This window comes from Aquila chrysaetos, chromosome 22 (genome assembly GCF_900496995.4).
Source record: "Aquila chrysaetos chrysaetos chromosome 22, bAquChr1.4, whole genome shotgun sequence".
NCBI classification, from domain to species: Eukaryota; Metazoa; Chordata; class Aves; order Accipitriformes; family Accipitridae; genus Aquila; species Aquila chrysaetos.
In genome coordinates, this window is record NC_044025.1 from 19,967,114 (window position 1) to 19,980,144 (window position 13,031).

The following is a 13,031-nucleotide window of genomic DNA, read 5'->3' on the forward strand; positions in this document are numbered from 1 at the left end:
TTTGCGGGGGGTGGGTGTACTGGGTGCTGCTGCTCCCTTGCGCTGGTTTTGGCTAATAAATGTGCCGACGGATTCGGTTTTCTAGTACTACTTCTTGAAATTGAAACTGTGTATGTTACATTCCTCTTACTGATCAGACCCTGTGTCTCAGCTTAAGTTTATAGAGCAGAGGAATCTCATTGCTTCGTTAACATGAAAAATTTGAAAGAATTCTCTGGCATTGCTGGATTTCCAAGTGAAGGGAGAGATGCAAGTGCGCGCAAAAACTGGAATAGAGACTGAATGCTTTTAAACTTTATTGTTTTAGACACATAGTCTGAAAAAATACTATGCATTCCCAATTGTCAATTCATATTAAACAAGCATATACATTTGGTTATATTATTATTGATTTAAAATAAAAAAAAAAAGAAACCATTACAGAAAGACTGCTGCATCTTCAGAGAACTTTGCAACAATTTTTTCGTAGAAGATTGCTAAAACCAATCTCAGGTTCCAATATTCCTTTGGTCGTTATGTTATCTTACGTATATATATATTTTTTTTTACAACACATTTTGTATAGGCACGCATTCTGAACGACTTCATACCGATTGTGAGGACAGAGTGCTGGAGTAACAACAGATTTTATAAAAGAGCTTTTATTGTATATCAGTCCACGAGAAAATCTTATGAGCAGTTTTGAGAAATTTGACAATTTAATTCTTTACAAAAGTTTCCATAGATGACTTTTTGATATACATGCTAATATACCAAAACTGAAAAATCTTTAATTACAGTTAAGATTTTTTTTTTACACCAATGTATGTTATATTTTAACCCCTTCACTTTCAGTTGAAAATAGAATAGGCAACACGTACGAAAATGCCTCATTTGTTCGCTGCTTGTACTTTGCTAAAATACATAACAAAAAGCTGAAATGAAGTGAAGGGCTTAAAGGGGCTCTAGATGCCTCAGAAAACATTTTATTTTGGAACAATTCCAGGGATCTAAAACTTTTTCCCTCCCAGACTACAAGCATCCAGATTTCTCCTCTGAAAAGCATAGCTTCAGCTTCATCATTTAACAGGAATAAAAGTGGCATAGAAACCACTGAATGTGCAAAGTACTGAAGAATGTTAATTCCAAGAAGAAACAAAGATCTAATTCCGATATCTTTTTTTTTTTCCACAGACAAACCCCAAGTGAGCTAAAGATACAAAAAGTACGCAGATAGAATTGCCTCTAAATAAAATGCTTTTCCAAATTTTCTGTAAGGCATCAAGAGGTCTTTAAGTAATCTGTTACCATGCAAAAATAGTATATTCTTTCCCAGTTTACATTCATCTTGTAGCAGTTTATTTACATATAGATCACCAGTTTGTGCTTTTAACACATGGAAAATAAAAACAAACAAACAAAAAAACCCTCTAAGTTACTTTGTTTCATTCCAGAAGATTAAGTCAGATTATTTTCTGTTATATGCAAGAATTTCATATTCATGGCAAAAATGACACTGGACTTTACTGATGCTGATATATACTTACTAACAGTGATGACAGATTGCAAAATAGTACTTTATCAATAAACGACTCACCGTCTCTCTCTCTCACCTGATGTGCATCAACCATTTTAACCTGCAAATATGCTTTTCAGGACAGAATAATGCTGTGTATTTCCTGCCAACATGGGGTTAAGACTGTCTGGTGTGGTTTCTGCTCACACTTTTGTGTGTCTTCGACCATTTCTGTGCCAGAACTGTGCCATATATTGAGCAAAGAACATACAAAATGTATAACTAAGCAATATTCTCTCCCTGGAAAAATCTATTTTATTCTGGTTTTCTTGTATGAGCACTGGACGCAGTCTTCCAGTGATTTCACAGGCATAGCACCAGGCCCAGGAAGAACCTCCCGTTTTTAAAATCTCCGAGAATACGGTACCTCAGCCCGCAGCACACCGACTGCAGCGTACGCCTTCGGGGGAGAGGGTGCAAACCTCCTTCCTCTCACTGGGCTGCTCAAGGCGACCGACACCGAGTCACAGCCCCGTCACGGGCGCCTGACTCCGACCAGCACTGATCCCACCTGCAGCGGCAGACCGGAGCTGTGCTCATTTCAGTGGGCTTGCTGGATTTTTTCATTAATTGATTGTGGAATGAGCCCCCAGATGACAGTGATTAGTTAAAACCCGTCATCCTGAAGCCATCAAGAACAGGGCTCTTTACAGAGAAGGGTAACTTGCGTTGCCATTTATGCAACAGTGCTTGAGTCTCAACTCTTTCAATAAGATGAATATTAGAAATTAATTTTGTAAATAGTTATCTTGAGGAAAAAAACCCAAAACTGGTTATTGGACAGCCCAGGGGATTTTTCCCTGGTGGCCATAAGAAGTATTTCAGTTTAAGAAAGCTCAATGCAAGATAAACGTTCCTGGAATTTGAAGAGAAGCATGTTTGTGCCTAGCTCACGCGTTACGCACGTGTTCCTTTCAAGTTTTAATCTCTTACAACATTGCTACGATTGTGGCGAGAGAGAGTGACCTGCAGAGGAAAATCTGATTACGCAAGAAAGTATTAAAGAGAGCTTTTAGTTTATTTGTACAGCTTTTCACAAGTTCTGAAAGCAGTCACGCTTTTGGTGTGACAACACAATTCCTCCCAAATTTTGCATCATCCTAGCGTGGCCAAGACTGTTTTTTCTTATTTGTTTGGCGTTCATATCTTTGGGTCTAGTGCATCTGACATTTTGCATCAAATACTGAAAGAAGAATACCGATACATTATTCAGCACTATATACTTAAAAATACCAGCCATCTAAGCCATAAATAAACTCATCTTGGGAACTTCTATACTTATATAAAGTCAGAGTTTAGTTATCTAGAAAAGTCTGGTAAACTGAAATCATCTTAGAAGAAAAATAAATTAAATTCATGTGGTAGAGAAAGGTCAGTGGAAAATAGCTTTTCTGTTCTTCTTTCAATGACTAGTTATTTTTTTTTATTTTAAAAGTATGTCGCATTAAGACAGGAAATCGCACTAATTCTTCATAGCTTTGAAGCATGTGTATGTAATGACTGTTTTGGCCGATACAAAAAGGTGATGAACTAGACTCCGCAGAGATGAAAATCCTTTATGACTTGACGTAAAGAGCCAGATTTTATAGAGTAATTCCTATCCTCTGTAGACGCGGCAGACACAAATTCCCCAGGGATACTGTTGCTGTGTACATTGATGAAAGATGAATGTACAACACCATCAGATCACAGTAACAGCATTTCTTACTTGCTTTGGACTGATATGAGTCATTGCACTGGAATCAAATGAGGAATCAGGCGCAAAAAGGGATTCAGACAAATACTTGCACATTTGATAAATCACTGTGTTCTTTATATGAGTGATTATGTTAGCTGATACGGTTTCTGTTGTATCATTTTGTTCTGAAATCACTGCAATAAATCAGTCTTCGTGTAACACTAACTCATTAATTCAATTTATTTCATTTTGAAGCATGCAATAGAATTTCAGAGGGAAAATAAGAGATCATTTAGATTAAAAATTTAAACTTTTAGCTTCAAAAGTCTACAGGGGATTCCAGTTTAAGAGAGAAAATAAGTGTGCTTTCACTGTCCTAGCAAAGAAGATCTAGCAGGCACAGCTCCATGCTAGTATGCACTGGTGCAACAAACAGCAGCTATTAAAATACACATATATATTTAGGACCCTGTTTAGCAGAAGGAAGCCACCAACAGTCCAAGTATTCAAGTGACTTGATGTTACAGTTTTCTTATTGTTTTGTACCGTGCTTTATATCAGGAGAGAGCTCTAGAGTCTGTTCCTGTTCCACATGGGACTTATCCCCTTTCTAATGGCTGCAGCTGATCGTGAAATCTCAGGTTTCATCCAGACAACTTGCTGTTCATTCCAGAGAGGCCACTGGAAGTGATGACAGTGGGAACTGAGGCTTCTAGACATCTGAACGTAGAAATGCTTTCTTAGCAGGCCTTTCTGCAACCACGTCCAATATTTTACCGTACCATGACACCTTCCAACAGCACTGGCTAACACAGCCTTTCGCCCATCCCTGTGGGCCTTTTGGAGCAGTATTTCTTCCTCTTCCACAGCCAGCCGAAGGATGCCCTCCACTGCTGCATCTCAGGCTGGCCTTTCTCCCAAACCAATCTGTTTTGCTAAGCCCCATTCAGAATCGCAGCTTAGACCTTGTGCTCCATTTCCTTAGCACTGTTTTCTGAAAGGGAGTTAGTCCAACTGGACTACGCAGTATTAGCAGCATGTAAAGTAATAAATTAGGGACTGGGAGCATGTGGGTTAACGTGAACTCCCACAGAAAGCCGCCACAGAGCCAGCGATGCTTTTGCAACCTTCTCAGTTTGAGCAGTTCAGATGTCCGTGAGTGTACTGTGCTGAAGGAGGCCCTAATGTAAAACCAGCATGCCATGTATAAACTGAGTTCAGATGAAAAGGAAATAGAGGAAATTCTATCCTATCGCTTCCTAACCCGTTCTTGTAATTTCAAGGTAATGTTAATCCCTTAGATGTAATATAATAATAGGTCTATTAAGTACAAATAGCAGGAGATTCATTCCTGTTTCTATTCTGGTTGTTTGTTAGGTCATTAATGATTAAATCAAATCAATGTAATTTATGTCCTGGAAAATATAAAAACTATCACTTTTATATATAAACCAATATCCAGCTTGAAGTTCCAGATCAGGGAAAATAGACTTTCACCATCAATCACTGATTGTTTGAGGTAGACCACATTATTGAATTATCCACAGTTTTAGTTTCTAATGTATTAAGTTATATACAATCAAATATCAAACAGACATACCTGAAATTTTCCCTATTTTAATTAGAAATGTTTGTAGTTATTAATAAGTTTCCATAATTTACTTGGTCATAGATTGAAATTTCTGTAAGTTTTGTGGCAATTTAGCATAATCCTTAGTAGTACCCTATTGTGTACATAGAGTAAAAAATGAATTGTATCAGACCTGATGGAAAAAAGAAGGAAAATTATGGTTAGTGATGAAATCCTAGAACAATGAAAGGCTCAAATATAAGATTCAGATGCTTATCCATTTCAGCTGTGTCATTCTGGCTCTGTATTTTTGAGTGTTACTCTAATATTGCTATGAAGTCCATTATTCAGAACATTCTTCCCGTGGTTTCAGATGGAGATGCTTGAATATAGCTCTTCTATTTGTTTTTTGAAGTAATCTCTTAGTTCTGGTCTCTTAGCCTTTAATGTTGGTGTCAACAAACCGTTTTGTACTGAGAACATATCAGAATGAATGTAAATGGCTTTGACCTAAAATAAAAAAGGGATAAATTTATAGCAAAAATTACAGGCATCACAGTCAGTAAGTGTAACTTCTTAAGCCAGCCTTGCTGCGGTTACCTCTGGCTGTGCCTGCAGCCCAGGGGACCCTTCTGCCGGGTCTCCAGGATTTCCCTCACCTGCCCAAGTTTTCCAAGGTGACACTAAATCCCTCCACCACCCCTCACCACTCCCTGCTCTCCTGCTTGTCTTCCCGTGTCCGCGCTGACCCGACAGCCAGCCAGCGCAGAAGGGAGCTCTCCGAGAGAATGAGCACATAAACCTCTTTTCCGTATGAAACCAAGGCCAAAACACAGCGAGGCAGAGCGCAAGGGACAGTATCACCATATGCGATATTGTAACTGCGGAGTTTCACACGGTTGAAAGACTGTGGACGAGAGTGGAAGGGAGAGAGGGCAGGCAGTCAGGCTAAGAAACATCATCTTAACCAGACTGCGAAAGAAAGTAAGAGGTGCTAATTCAGTCTTGCAAAATTATCATGAAGCTTTGCAGACACAAAGAGCATACATGATTATCATCTTTAAGGAAGAATTGATGGTGTTTTACTAGCTAATTAAAATGATATAAAATCATTCAGCCTAGGCAAACAGGATTGTACAAGGCTGCCCTTGTTGGCGGCCGTGTCTCTGAGCACAGCAGGAAGCCTGGCAGCGCAGATGGGAGCGAGCTTTTCCTTCCAGCGCATTTATGGGAGTGCTGGTGTGGCAGAAAGCAGAAAATTGCTGCGTGACTGGTCATAGTCCACCGATTTAAGACAAAATTCTCCAGCCATCTGCTGCTTTCGTGATTCCCCAAACCAGACTGGTTTGCGTTTTGTTAGACTGGGAGTTGCAGGCATATAGACTGAGAATCCATTTTTAAATTCCCATTAGATATGTGATTCATTTTTCCCCTGCAAGAGTTGCAGTGCAGTTCCTCCCCCAGTGACATGCTTCACAAAATCAGTGTTTGTGCTATTAACGCTTCCCCCGCTTGCTGCGCTGACTTTCAGAGCCTGCACCCTGCAAGCTGTTGGTTACAGAAGCCAGAGTTGTCATTTCCAAGCCAGAGGTCCAAGCTCAGGCCTCTGGCACTGCAGACAAGGACAGGGACGATAAAGAGTGGCTCTTCCGTATACAGGGGAACCTATCCCACAAGAGCATTAGCCGTAATATCTGGCTCAAAGTTTGGTTTTAAGATTACATATTGCAACAGAGATTGAATTTTGAAGCCCTTTAGTTTTAAAATGTGAAATTCTTTTTCTTAATTTTTTAGAAAGATGGCAAGGCTTTCCTCCCTGCTTTATAGTTTATTAATTGCAAACTGCTGGTAGAATAGATTACTTGAGGATATTTCATACTGTGAAGACTATGGCAGAGCAAACCAGACTTATTACCACAGACAATTATGTGCATTGCAAACCGTGCTTTATACTGAATTTAATTTTTAAATTCATTTCTTCTTACTATCATTTCATTTGCATATGTAACTGAGAAATGAAGAATAACAAGTTTATGTTTAATGGTGCTTCTGCTGCACTTAGATATGGTGAATTACTCATTAGAATTACCACCCAGAAACAGTCTAAACAAAAGCAAAAAGGCCCTTGCTAATTATATATAATGATTAAGATGTTCATTATTTTAACAGAAATAAGCATTTGACATTTTAAAATGTGATGGATTTTTTTTTTTACTGTGTTTTTAATGCTGTTTAATCCATGGTTGATTTCAGATCTCTCCTTCTGAAGTGTTTGTAGCTCTGTTGCAGAAATATTTACACAAGCACCAGAAAAGAATTAGTGCGCAGGCTGAAAATAAATAAACCAGCAGTATTTCCTAGCTCAGTTAGAAGAATGGTAATTAGTGACCCAGTTTCTTAACAGTGCTTTCAGTGGCAGAAGCATCAGAGTCCAACAGATACTTAACTTGACCTCTGGTTGTCAGACTGGAGATTATCCATGTCCCTGGATTAGGTTTTTACCTCTGCACCCAAAACTTTCACTACATTTAATTCAAATTTCAAGCATGAGTGGAAGGCAGAATCACAGCGCATGTGTTTTTCAAAGGAACAAATACAACTTGCCAGCAATAAAGCTTTTTCCGAAAACATTGTGTGCCGCTGCAAGAAGGATATGTAGTAACATAACAAATGCTGACAAATCCCCATTCAATACAAAAGGACAAATTGCCTGTCTGACCACACTGAAAAATGTATTAATTGTTTCATTTTACCTGCTCAAAGGAATGAAGTCCACTCTCCTTACCTAACCGTACCATGTCTTCCATTATCGCTTGCTGCAGTTCCTGGGTTAAAACACATAAATTCCTCATGAAATACCAGAGTCAACCTTACATGCAATTAATGTAATTGTTCATCAAGAAAACATGTTTCTGAGGAAAGTTCAAGTGCCTTATGGACAGTTAATACATAATTAGCAAATATTCTATTGAAGAAATGTACAAACATTAAACTTAAGTGCGGTGATGTTAACTGTTTCCTCAGTATGAAAAGTCAGGTTATATTTTCAAGCATATATGACATAGGTGTTTGAATTTGCAATCCTTCAACCAATTACCAGACTTAGATGGAGAATCATTTCCCACAGACACCCATGGGATGACTCAGTGGCATCAGTGTTCATCGATGTGATCCAACTCAGTTACTCAGTATTAGAGAGCATGTGTAAATAAGGCTGGGATCCTATTCAAGACATCTGAACAAACACAACCTCTCCTACTGCCACACTGTTCTCTGCAGGACAGACCCTTGGTCATCCCCATGCCGGCGTTTGCAGAGGTCTGTGCCATCAGCCAGCACACATCACTGTATCCAGGTCAACGCTGCTTAATTTTCAGTGAGGAAATAATTCTTGTCACTGAGATCATTAATAATAGACAACTACTCTAACTAGGTTATGCCACCATGAAAAAATGTCTGTACCGCAGAGAGATAGGAAGACAAACCTTATTTTTACAGAGTTCTGTATATGTTCCATCAAACCCCCTTTTCTTTGCCCAGCCTGGCATTACTTCAGAATCGGGCACCACAATTCCTACCAGAAAGGCCTGTAGGTGAAGGAGAAGGAGAGTTGCAGGCAAAAGCTGAACAACATTTAAGGCCCTACACTGAATTGAAGATACAAGCCAGTTGGATTTGCTACGTGTTTATCACTTCTTGTTTAATTATGTCAATAATTTGCTAACATGTCATAGTGAGGTATATTTTGGTGTCTGTTCCTTTTCGTCAAATAAAATGGTTCTCTGTCACTGTTCCTGCATTTGACAGCAATTTTAACACCTTCAGTTGGGTTTGTGTTCTGCTTGGACATTAATTAAATTAATTACTTTTTTCAGAGGCATAAGCCAGAGCAGAACATAGCCCATATCATTTATACAGATGCCGTTCATGGGCCTGTGAGTCTCAGGCAAACTCCGATGCCAAGGGAAGCCTCGTGTTTGTGGCCAATCAGCGTAGAGGGATGAATCGCAATGGTTTCAGAAGCTGTCCATGTTTGTATAAATATTCGAATAAACAGGACAAGATTGGTCAAAATGGGTAGGCAGCAGTCGTGGAGCAGCAGTGGCTCTGCTTTTGTCTGGCTTACCGCAGGCAACAGGCCAAAAGAGAGCTTTAGAGCACTGAAGGGTGACACTGAAACAAATTTAAAGGCTTAAAAAATTTTAAATTAAAAAAAATTAAATGCAAATTTAAAGGCTTCAATTCTTTGGCCACAGCATCCTCCAAGCTGCTTAGGGTCCCACCAGCGGCTCAGCTCCTGCGTGGCCAGCAGCCAGCTCCAGAACAGGAGGGAGACATCAGGGCAAAAACATACCATGATCCACTCACACTTTCCCCGTGTTCATGCCCAGCTCTCTGTCTTCAGTTTACAAAGAACAAAGTAAGATTTTCTGAAAACTTAGTTTTTACCTGCAGGCTATCTCCATGGACATAGATCTGGGCAACAGGGTCACTGCGGATATAGATATTCTCTATCTTCTCCGGTGCAATATATTCTCCCTGAGCAAGTTTAAAAATATGCTTTTTCCGATCAATAATTTTAAGAGTCCCATTCTGTTAGGAGAAAAAAATGAGAGTTCTCAGAGAAGTTATTTAACCACAGACACTCAGTAAGCAGTCTGCTTTTAACAGAGCTCTTTAAACTGCCAGAAAATGCTTCACTGACATATCGAGCTTATTCTGCAAAATATAAACTTAATCCTTTATGAAGATAGATCTGCTTGGAAATTTAAGTTCAGTACTTGAAAATTTACATAGGATAATACAATGACATAAGAACTAAGCATCTGATCAGTACGCACAGGTAACCATTTCCCAATGTCTCCGGTGTGAAGCCAGCCCTCCTGGTCCAGCGCTTCAGTTGTCTTCTCTTCATCTTTCAGATAACCTTTGAAAACATTTGGTCCTTTCACACATATCTGCAAAACAGTCAGGGTTGCTGATAAATTATTTTATTATTCTGCTGTAAATACTAACAAGCTAAATAGTAATTCACTAAAATTGAAATATTTTAAAGGTTGACTTAATGACTGTGCTCCATGAAACTAAAATATATTGTGTTATAAAATACCTATGGATTTGTTTCAAACCAATGGAACTATGAAGTAGGGGTTACAAGACTGATTTGCTTGAAGTTGATTTGCATTCAGCTTGCAGTTAAAAAAACCAAAGTTATTTCAGTAAGTTTAATTTATGTGCAATATAGAAATAACAGCAATGTAGAAATCACAGCAATTCAGCTCTTCTTAGCTGAACTAATTAATTCCATCTTAGCTGTTAAAGTAATCAGGCATGGCATTGGCTGGAAGTACTGCCACAGCCCCTTTTTAATTAATGCTTTGCTGCTCTACTGCTGAATCGATGTTTTCCTTTCCTGATTGTAATGTGTAACACATCAGCAACCATGCACCTTACAAAGGTAAAATGCTTCTATAACTACATAACTACTTAATACAGTGTTAACTAGTGAGAATTTGATATAAAAATGTGATTTGCTACCTCTCCTTCTCCTTTGGAAGCAAAATAATTCAGCTCTTCCACATCCTTCAATCTGATTAAGTTACAGGGCAAAGGGGCTCCTACATGACCTGGAAATCAAAGTTATCAAGTCACTTGTCATCTCTCCTATAAACGATAATTAGCATTTTATTGTTAGTTGCTTGCATAGTTGTAGATACACTGGATGTTCTTGCAGGAGCTGTGTCTGCGTGCAGAAATAATTTCCTCATTTAAGGTTTTGCACTATCAAGACTAAATACCCAAACCTCCTGTTTGGATATATATAAACCCTATTTTCAAACATGTCAATCTACAGACCAGGTCTCCCTTACCTATAAGAGACTAAACCCTTTTTTAAGCTTAACTAATTATAAAAGCACACAAAGCTCTGGACCCCCATTGTTTTAATCACCTGAGAATGCACTACGGTGTGCAAAACCGTCCTATTTCCCCCAGAAAGAGCCACTAGGAAAGACGGACTGGAAAGAGAAGAGTCCCAGCTCTGTGTCACAGCACTTCGTGGGTTGAGGTCGCGTTTAGCAAAGGAGCCAGCTGGTAGTGCACCGAGGATGAGGATGCGGCACTGGCGGGTGAGCAGCACTTTGCCCAGTGCTGGCCAGGGCACGGGCAGGGGGCTGGTGGGCAGCGAGCCCCAGGACACACCAGTATCTGCAAGGGGCTGGTTTTGGTTTGACGAAAACCAAACAGATGGCCACTTGTGCTGGGAGGAGAAAGCATGTGCTCTTCTCCAGCCACAGAAAATCTGGGTTGGAAAGAAGGAAATGTTTAACTGGCCAGACCCATTAATACCTGATGTCCAGGTTTCCTACAAGTATTCATTTGAATGGGTATGATACCCATTTCAAAACATTTTTATAAATACTGATTATTTATATTAAGAAGAAATTAAGCTGCAGTACTTGTATGTATTAGCTGAATCTTGCTTAGTGCTAATTTTTAGCTGATTTTGTCAAGATTCAAATGTTTTAAAAGCCTGAAATATATAAAGTATTGAGTAGTGGTGGGTCTGTATTTGAAGCCTGAGTTTGCTCACTAAGTACATAAATGTGTTAATCTTTTCTTTGTTCCAGCGTTTCATTCTAACAAACATTCTTTTAAATTCAGCTCCAGTGCTCTAAAGAGGACTCAGAGCGCCTGGAGTGCAGAGATGAGGGTATCACAAATAACAGCTCAAGGGACAATTCCAAATCTCCCCAGGCAAACATGCCCAACACCTGACCCCTGTGTATTTATTCTGGACTAGTAATACTTTCAAGAACATTACATTCACTGAAAATTATTCACACGGTGGTGAATGTTGCATAAACACCCTGTGATGTTACAGTCCAGAATTTTCAAAAGAAATGTGCATTTTTCTTCTTTCTGGAAATGGTGGAAGAAAATCATTACCTGATGTCCAGTCACCTGGGGTCGTAAAGGTGCATCCAGCTGTGCATTCTGTTTGGCCATAACCTTCGTAAACCTGACAAAGAAACGAGTATCTTTAAAAGAGCATATATGATTTCACTACTACAGAACAAAAATCTAAGAATTGCCTTCTGTTGCACAGCCCTGTGAACTAATCCTGCCGGCTGCAATGTGCAGGCACACATTTAACGCAGGGACACTTTCCCTGGCTCTCACTGTATACAAAATTTCATTTACATGACTATGAATTACCATCGCAGTGTAGAGCTGAAAATAATAAGAAGACAAGTTCAGCAATTAGCTTTTGAGTCAAGAAGTATGTTACTCTCTGAGAGGAATTTATTAGTGGGGAAAAAAGGTATTTTTGTGGGATATTTTCAAATACACCTTTTAATTTTTTTCCCCACCTAATTTTATGTTCTTGAATGAGGCCTTTCAGTTGCCCTGGACTTCCTAGTCAAAGAGAAGTAACGCAGTGGAGGTCTGAAGTGGGATAAATTGCCATCTCAAGATTATCTTTCTCCATTTATATATAGAATAAACCTTGTGTAACAAAGTTCTTAGCACGTGCACAAGCATATTTAATTGCACATACTCATTTAAGTGCCAAGAGGCGGGTGGGATGAGTCTATACTTTTTTTTGGCAGCTGCCCGCAGCGAAAACAGCTCTTGCCTGCTGCTTCCTTCCCAGGACCACCAGTCATTCCCACTCCAGCCCCACGGCTGCGGGCGCAGAGCTCCGGGGACAGCACGGAGCTGTGTCTGCCCCAAGCCCTGCACCTGCTGTTGGATTGATCCTGGTGAAGCTGTCCTAAATGCAGTTCTGAGGTCCTAACCCAACTCCTTTCTTAAATGCAGTGCGTTTCCTAGCTAACAGTAAGCGAACAGCTCCAAAGAGCCGCGTGAGCCCACCTGACATCCGAGGGCTGCCCGGAGGAAGCCCAGGACAGTCGGAGACGCTGGGGCAGCACCAGTTACTATCATGCGAACGCATCCACCGAGACTTGCCTGTTTGATAGCAGGAGAAAACAAAAGAAAAGCATCACAAATTACTACAGATGGCAAAACCAGCAGCATCCGTGAGTATTGCTTATCCAGAGCTTGCACAAAATGCTCTGTCTAGAATGGATGCAGCCACGCTACGGAAACATGAACTGGCTCTGAATCTTTCCTTAGGGATAAAAAGCCAGCTAAATCTTAAAAGCAATAACTGTCCCCCTCGCAGGTAGAAATAGTGCCCCAAGAAAAAAACATTCAAGGTA

The 13,031-nt window shown here is 39.8% G+C and overlaps 1 protein-coding gene across 5 annotated transcripts in view; it reads right to left on the reverse strand.

Annotated features, from left to right (window-relative positions):
* Positions 1 to 279: 279 nt before the first annotated feature.
* The window catches only part of ACSL6 (acyl-CoA synthetase long chain family member 6), a 60,631-nt gene continuing 47,879 nt past the window's right edge, over positions 280 to 13,031 (reverse strand). For all 5 annotated transcript variants that reach the window (XM_029997988.2, XM_029997993.2, XM_029997991.2 and 2 more), the window contains 8 exons: positions 12,682 to 12,777; positions 11,752 to 11,824; positions 10,342 to 10,430; positions 9,645 to 9,761; positions 9,253 to 9,396; positions 8,289 to 8,390; positions 7,557 to 7,628; positions 280 to 5,313 (listed from right to left, as the gene is read on the reverse strand). In XM_029997988.2, coding sequence (XP_029853848.1) covers positions 5,173 to 5,313; positions 7,557 to 7,628; positions 8,289 to 8,390; positions 9,253 to 9,396; positions 9,645 to 9,761; positions 10,342 to 10,430; positions 11,752 to 11,824; positions 12,682 to 12,777 — 834 coding nt within the window. In that variant the 3' untranslated portion in view covers positions 280 to 5,172. The remainder of the gene's footprint in view (positions 5,314 to 7,556; positions 7,629 to 8,288; positions 8,391 to 9,252; positions 9,397 to 9,644; positions 9,762 to 10,341; positions 10,431 to 11,751; positions 11,825 to 12,681; positions 12,778 to 13,031) is intronic.